At 38.7% G+C, this 8287-nt stretch overlaps 1 protein-coding gene across 1 annotated transcript; it reads left to right on the plus strand.

Annotated features, from left to right (window-relative positions):
• The first annotated feature begins 226 nt into the window (after positions 1–226).
• seta (SET nuclear proto-oncogene a) lies at positions 227–7192 on the plus strand. Its single transcript, XM_023978842.2, has 8 exons — positions 227–587; positions 1710–1767; positions 3664–3806; positions 3897–4000; positions 4103–4216; positions 5233–5403; positions 6135–6263; positions 6363–7192. The coding sequence occupies exons 1-8, from the start codon at positions 515–517 to the stop codon at positions 6384–6386; spliced, it is 816 nt and encodes a 271-aa protein (XP_023834610.1). The 5' UTR covers positions 227–514; the 3' UTR covers positions 6387–7192.
• The last annotated feature ends 1095 nt before the right edge of the window (positions 7193–8287 follow it).

Consider the following 8287-nt stretch of genomic DNA (forward strand, 5'->3'; position numbering starts at 1 on the left):
GGAAGGTAGATAAAACGTTATCAAAAGCAATCACTTTTGCATGTGAAAACAGAATCCTACTCTTTACGTCACTTTTGTTTTGAGCCGTCCTCGCCTGGGCTTTGAACTAGATGCCTGGTTCCTAAACGAATGCAATCAACTTTCACCCGGTGTAAAACACGCCTTCCCGGGCCAGATTAATCGAATCACCTTAGTATATGCCAGCCCGTGTGCGACCTCGCCAATCAGAAAGCAACACTAGAATCGAGCAAGTAGACTTGTCCTCGAGAGGCGGAGCCCGGTTGGTTCCATTTGCTGAGGCGCGTTCGTAGTGAAAGGGAGCGCGTGAGTGGGCTTGCCTTGAGCTTCGTGGTGTCTGGCTTACTCGCTTTTTATTGTGTAGAGGAGGGCTGCACACGTTGTAACGGCACACCGAAATCGTAGGTAGAAATAATCATCTCCTGTTCGGAGAGAACAGAAAATAACGAATTCAGTGTTCTTTTCCGAAGTCTGTTATTCACAGCCTTCGAAAAACATGTCGGCATCGGCGGCAAAAGTGAGTAAAAAGGAGCTGAACTCAAACTATGACGGCGCGGACGAGACCTCCGGTAAGGAATGGCGGCCTCCAGTTAACCGCCATTTTCACTTTCTTTATTAGTTCTATTGAAATGTACAACTTGAATGCAAATGAGTTCACAGCCAGTAATGTGTTGTCCTTGTGCTTTTCCATATGAATATGCCCGATTCTGGGTGCAGTCTCTATTGTCTGCCGTGAGTGCGTAGTTCTAGGTTCTACTACGTTAGACCGGTGATGGAGGCCATGTTAGCTAACTACGTTAGCAACATTTCATAGCTAGCTAACGTTACCTAGCTAATTGTTTAATCACTGAATGTCCTGTTCAGTATTTTATTTCGCAAGTCTAGTCCTTGGTACTGTAAAAGCAATTGTACAACCATTTGTATAATAGACAGTGCATTTTTGATTGAGAAGTCATGCATTCTATGTTGAATGAAACCACCGTGGCCTTGTTAACGTTACTTTGTTGTTGTGCATATCCGCCATGAAACTAGCCAGAGAGGGTGTTATTTGAAACATGGCTAACTAGCTTAACCTATAGTTAGTGAGCCGTTGTTTTCGAGAAGTATGCCATTGGAAGCATTACATGCGTTGATTCAACAATGCAGGGTTAGTTATAAACAAATAACTTGTGCATAGTTTCGATGCAATGCAGCTAACGTTAGTTACCTAGCTGTAAGTCAGTGTTGGGAAAAGGAGGCACAGAGTGCAGTGTGCGGACTCCCACATTCAAACCACGCGGCCCTCGCTGTAGCCAGCAGGAAGAACCGCCGTTTACAAGCTGCTCTGAAATCGCTAGTTGCAGAGGTGTTGCTAACACTTTCAGTCATGCATGGCAAAAACAATTTGTTGATTAAGATGGATGTTTTCGCCCATTTTGCACCCCTTTATTCAGACTACAAATCGTTACCGGCTCACTCCTGCAACGCTTTTCCATCCATGGACCTGAGTGAAGCTTGGGAGTTCAGGGTCAATTTCAAAACAAGAACATTAGCTCGTAACTTTCTTTGTTGGATATAGCTACATCTTTGACTATTGGCAGGTAAATGTGCAGGAACTTGGTAGTTACTATTTAATGTTGATGTATATCACCAATGCACTGCACCGAGAGTCACTACAATATTTTCTGACATTATTGCATTTCTCATTACAGAAAAAGAGCAACAGGAAGCTATTGAACACATTGATGAAGTTCAAAATGAAATTGACAGGTAAGCCACTCAAGTTAGTGCATATGTATCAGTATTAAACACATTTGTGTTTAAAGGTGTAACAATGTGCTATATATTAGCGGTTGACCTTTTTCAACGCAGATACCGATTATTGGAGGACCAAAAAAAAGATGATACCGATTTATTAATCGGCTGAATTGTATATATTTGTAATAATGACAATTACAACAATACTGAATGAACACTTATTTTAACTTAATATAATACATAAATAAAATATATTTAGTCTCAATAAATAATGAAACATGTTCAATTTGGTTTAAATAAGGCAAAACCGTGTTGGAGAAGAAAGTAAAAGTGCAATATATGCCATGTAAAAAAGCTAGCGTTTAAGTTCCTTGCTCAGAACATGAGAACATATGAAAGCTGGTGGTTCAATATTCCCAATTAAGACGTTTTAGGTTGTAGTTATAGGAAATGTGACTTGTCGGCTGTTTCTCTCTACCATTTGTATTTCATATACCTTTGACTATTGGATGTTCTTATAGGCACTTTAGTATTGCCAGCCTAATCTCAGGAGTTGATAGGCTTGAAGTCATAAACAGCTCAATGCTTGAAGCATTGCGAAGAGCTGCTGGCAAGTGCTGTTTGAATGAATGCTTACGAGCTTGCTGCTGCCATACACCGCTCAGTCGGCCTGCTCTATCAAATCAGACTTAATTATAATATAATAAACACAGAAATACAAGCTGTAGGTCATTAATATGGTCAAATCCGGAAACTATCATTTAGAAAATAAACCGTTTTATTATTTCAGTGAAATATGGAACCGTTTCGTATTTTATCGAACGGGTGGCAACCCTAAGTCTAAATATTGCTTTTACATTGCAGAACTTTCAATGTTATGTCATAATTCTGGAAAATTAATTACTTTCTTTTTTATGAAGAAATTTTCACGTATACCCTGACTCTGCTTGCGCTGAAAGCAAGAGCAGTGACACAATTTCCCTAGTTAATATTGCCTGCTAACATGAATTTCTTAACGTAATATGCAGTTTTTTTAAATTTTTATATACTACTGTGTATTGATTTTAAGAAAGGCATTGATGTTTATGGTTATGTACATTTGTGCAAAGATTGTGCTTTTTTAAAATCATCACCTGTTTGGCGAAGTTGAAGTAGGCTGTGATTCGATGATACAGGCACCGCATTGATTATATGCAACGCAGGACAAGCTAGTTAACCTAGTAATATCATCAACCATGTGTAGTTAACTAGTGATTATGTGAAGAATTATTATTATTTTTTTAATATGATACATAATGCTAGCTAGCAACTTACCGTGGCTCCTTGCAGCCACAGGGTCCTTTTGACGCTGCGCTCGCGTAACAGGTGGTCAGCCTGCCACACAGTCTCCTTGTGGATTGCAATGTAATCGGCCATGATCAGCGTCCAAAAATCCCCCTAATAATCAGCCATGCCGATTTTTTTTGTAAACTCTTTCGGTGTAAACTTAAATGACTGAAACCAAATATAAAGTATGTAGAAAAGAGAAAGGACCTATAATTCATTTAACAGTATTGATTTTGTTACGTTTGAGCAAAAACATTAGCCATGGCAAAATGCATAGAATTGCAGGAAATTATCTTTTAAAATGACTTCGCTCAGCTACATGGCAGAACATGTACAATTCCGTTTACATTAGCTTTAAAACTGCACAATTTTCTCTCAGCTCCATGGCACAGTGTTTAGAATTTCAGGAAATTCGTGTTAAAATGGCAAACATTTCTTGTCTCCATAGAGTAATTTTGTTAATTTCAGGAAATTCACGTAAAACGCAAAAAAAATCTATATACACAACTTTCGGGAAGAGAAACGCCACCTAAGCCCTTTTTGATCCAGGAAAAACGCTGATATGCAATCTCTTCTCCACAGACTGAATGAGCAGGCGAGTGAGGAGATATTGAAGGTAGAACAGAAATACAACAAACTCCGTCAGCCATTCTTTCAGAAGAGGTCAGAACTGATCGCCAAAATCCCCAACTTCTGGGTCACAACGTTCGTCAACCATCCGCAAGGTGCGTTTCTTTAGTAGGCTCTCACAGGATTTTACCGCTGGAACCTAGAATGCTCAGACGTTCTGACTGTTTTAATTCTTCCCCCTACAGTTTCTGCCCTTCTTGGTGAGGAAGATGAGGAGGCACTTCACTATCTGACCAGGGTGGAGGTTACAGAATTTGAAGATATCAAGTCAGGCTACAGAATAGATTTTGTACGTGAAGGTTACCATCATATTGCATTCATAGGATATTGCATTAATGGCAGCAATATGTCATTTATTGGCTTAATTACATTTATTTATTTTGTCTTCTAGTATTTTGATGAAAACCCATACTTTGAAAACAAAGTCCTTTCCAAAGAGTTCCATCTGAATGAGAGTGGAGACCCATCATCAAAGTCAACAGAAATCAAATGGAAATCAGGAAAGGTATTTCACATCACCTCTTTTCACATGCATGGACATATTGGAGATTCTCTGAATGTGCAATATGCGGAAATCGCTCTGCTATTTCCTGGTTGCTAAATCATTTTAGTTTGACTAAACAAGTAATGTGTAGAGAATCATTATACAATCTAAAATGATGTGAAATATATATTCAGTAACCCAACAGTGTATTTTCAGCTGGTGTAAAAAAACAACTACAAAGTAAGACGTAAAAACTAAACTCACGAATGTGTAGCATAGAAATGGCTCAAATAGAACATATCTACGGCTTTTTAGACTAGCTTTCAATGAGTGACAGATCAATAACTCACATTTCTATGTGAAATTGGTCTGGTTGCCCAAAAAGTTACATATTGCTGCTTTAAAAGCACAGCATTTGGCAGAAACGAGTAGGGCACTTAAACCAGTATGTTGACCAGACTTTTTTAACACTACGTACCTGAATATGAGGGGGAAATATCTCTGCAGTTGCATATAGCAAAATTATTTTAGGATAATATACATTTTGTCATAAGTATTGATTTCAGGTGAAAACTATGTAGAATTCTACTGTGGGTAGCGTTAGCTGGCTGTACTTATGCCAAAACTCTGTTTTTTTTAATCATATAGCTAGCTTGCTCTCCATCTTTTTAAATAGTGAACCAACATGTTTTTGTCACTTATTACCCTGACTGATCAAAACTCACTTTCTCGTTCGTGCTCCCTCTTTAGTGGGCAATATGCTTGGAACATCAAATCGCAGTATTTATTCGCAATAAATTTAGTTTCAAAATACATATCGTATCATGAAGTCCCTGGAAATTCCCAGCCCTAACCTGAATGTTGTACTTCAGTGTATATAGATCATTTTGGTTTTCATGCCTGGTTGTTGTTATTGCGAGTGTAGTGAAATGCTTGTGCTTCTAGTTCCAACAATGCAGCAATATCTAACAAGTAATATCTAACAGTTTCACAACAAATACCTAAGTTGGTTTGTTACCCCTGTGACGTCTCTGAAGGACCTGACAAAGCGCTCCAGCCAGACGCAGAATAAAGCCGGCAAGAAGAGGCAGCATGAAGAGCCAGAGAGCTTCTTCACCTGGTTCACTGATCACTCAGATGCTGGGGCAGATGAGCTGGGAGAGGTCATCAAGGATGACATCTGGCCAAACCCCCTGCAGTACTACCTGGTAAGTCTCCAACAGTGGTGTAAAAATACTTTAAAGTACTACTTACGTCGTTTTTTGTTGTTGTGGTATCTGTACATTCCTTTACTATTTATATTTTTGATAACTTTTACTTCACTACATTCTTAAAGAAAATTATGTACTTTTTATTCCATACATTTTCCCTGACACCCAATGCTTATTAGCAGGACAGAAAAATTGTCCAATTTACACACTTATCAAGAAAACATGCCTGGTCATCCCTACTGCCTCTGATCTGGCGGACTCACTAAACACATGCTTAGTTTGTAAATTATGTGTGAGGGTTGGACTGTGCCCCTGGCTATCCGTACATTTTAAAAACAACAATCGTGCTGTCTGGTTTGTTTTAATATATAGATTTTGAAAAGATTCATACTTAAGTATATTTTAGCAATTACGTTTACTTTTGATACTTAGGTAGATTTAAAACCAAATACTTTTAGGCTTTTACTCAAGTAGTATTTTACTGGGTGACTTACTTGCGTCATTTCTTATGAAGATATCTTTACTTTTACTCAAGTATGACAGTTGGGTACTTTTTCCAACGCTGGTCTCCAATGCCTAGCACACCCTGTTATCGATGTTCTCAGCTCTTTGACTTCTATGTCCATTGTGCAACTTTATTATTCCTTCTCTGGATGTCACCCAGGAGATTAAGTCTCGTGTGTAGATGAAGAATTTATAGTTAAAATGTTGGCTAATTTGATTGGCAGGTTCCTGACATGGATGATGAGGAGGCAGAAGGTGAAGATGATGATGACGAGGAAGGTCTTGAGGACATTGATGAGGAGGGTGATGAAGATGATGGAGAGGAAGATGAGGATGACGGAGACGAGGGGGAGGTATGCCCTAGATAATTGCTTAATTTCCTCTTAATTGGCTATATTGAATAGTGAGATTTGTTTTTATGGTGTTGATGATTGTTCCTTTATTTTATTTAGGATGAAGAAGGAGAAGATGACTAAACTGAAAAATGACATCTACCAATACCCTTTCCTATTTTCACCCAATTTGGTTATCCACCCATATTTGGGAGCAAGATTTTGTATTTTTATTTTGTGCTTCGCTGTCTCATTCTGAAGCCTCACTCCTGTCTGTGCCATGTTAAGTTTCTTTGTCTCATCTAAAAACCAATGGCAAATTCCTGCCTTGAATTGTATGTACCACCCCAATTCCCAAATTCATCTGAAGAAAAATAAAAACTTACAAAAAAATAGATTCAGCATGCCATCTTGAGTAGAATTAAATAGCAATTTATATATATAATTTTCTTGCTGTTAGAGGTTGTGATAAATGAACAAAAGCCATGGTGCAGTGACCTAGCGCTAGCAGACCCCTCTATAGTTTTTATAATTTTGTTCAGTTGGCGAGTAGATCCCTGCAAATAATGTCCCCCCCTATGTGGTTAAAAGTTAACAGAAAATACCAGCTTATTCCCATCACCTGTAATGTTTGGGGTCAATGCTGGGGTAGGGTGAAGGGATTTCTTGGGGGGGGTGGGCATTTTGACACCATTACTATATCATTTTTTTTATTATTGTTTTACAGACATTCATGAGATGTGAAATTACATTTTTAATAAACAAAACAAAAATGTAAAAAAAATGCTTGTAAATTTGGGCCTCCCACTGCTTCATGGAATAGAACCTGTTATCTCATGGAATTTACATCTAATCAAAGTTTTATTTTCCGCTGGGGGGGAAATAATCATGTTTTAAACTTAGCGGTGTACAAGTTGTTTTGTTACAATAAAACTTAATGTGTACACAAATGTGTGTGACTCTTCTAACCAACCATAGTAGTAAATTGTAGCGATTTATCTAGAATCAGCAAACTACATGGATGTTAAATGTCTGGTGGTTATGACTAAAATAGTGTACTTGTGTTACTGGACCAGTATATATTAGTGTTAATGACCAGTTTATTTTAGAAGTGTATACAATCACATAGAATACTACATGCTGTGTTGGCGCCACTTATTATGAAATGCAAAAGTTAATTGGTAGAGCCAGCTGAGCCAGGTATCCTTTTGTAACTTTGAATGCAGGAGTTGTCCACTTCTGAATGTTTAAAGTCATAGGAAGTGTTGATGGTACAATAATTTAGCAATCGGTTAGTTATCAAAGCCCCAAATGTCTGCGCCGATTCCTCGAATTGCTTTTTGGTTAGACTTAAGCCGTTACATAACAAACAGCATAAGGTAGATAGGTGTATGGCATTGGTTCCTTCAATTTAGAAACCCCCCACTTGGTTGCCAGACACGTTTGATGGATGAGACTAGACACACCAAAATCATATGCCGAAGTCTATCTTAACTCCCAACCCACCAAGGTGCGCGTGACGACTGTCCAGTACACCAGATGAAATGTCTCCGCCGAAAGTCATGTCTGTTAGCCCTGAGGGGGTTCGAACAGCTCCACGGGCACTCCTAGTTTCCCTATAACAGTATCATGTGAGAGGGCGCAATTCGACAGTGGATAAAGTTGTCATCTTTCTCAAAAGCCAATTCTTGTCCGCTGGACCTGCAGAACAAGTAAACACTTTTATTTACGCTTTAACTAGAACAAGTCACCGAATCCATCCACAACACAGGCTTCGACGAGCATTATCACACACAAATACAGTGAAACAAGTGTTTGCAGCCGAAGTTCCGACGGTTGTCTCTGCCCGCCAACTTACTTATGCAATGATACTAGTTACTCTTTCATATGTGTGCAGTCATGCAGATCAGGAACGAGCGAGATCGGACGAAACAGTTAAGAAAATAAATGGTGCTTGCTTAGGACGTTACCAACCAATTCATATAATATTCGAAATGTACCCCTCAAATTTGGTTCGTTTGAGCACCCCATGGCCTGGAAAACTA

This window comes from Salvelinus sp. IW2-2015, linkage group LG33 (genome assembly GCF_002910315.2).
Source record: "Salvelinus sp. IW2-2015 linkage group LG33, ASM291031v2, whole genome shotgun sequence".
Lineage (NCBI taxonomy): Eukaryota > Metazoa > Chordata > Actinopteri > Salmoniformes > Salmonidae > Salvelinus > Salvelinus sp. IW2-2015.

Excerpts from the sequence above, each read along its gene's own strand:
- seta (XM_023978842.2), top strand. The coding sequence starts at position 515 with ATGTCGGCATCGGCGGCAAAAGTGAGTAAAAAGGAGCTGAACTCAAAC. Across the intron at positions 4,001-4,102 it reads CAGGCTACAGAATAGATTTT|TATTTTGATGAAAACCCATA; the intron begins GTACGTGAAGGT and ends TTTGTCTTCTAG. Across the intron at positions 6,264-6,362 it reads ATGACGGAGACGAGGGGGAG|GATGAAGAAGGAGAAGATGA; the intron begins GTATGCCCTAGA and ends TATTTTATTTAG.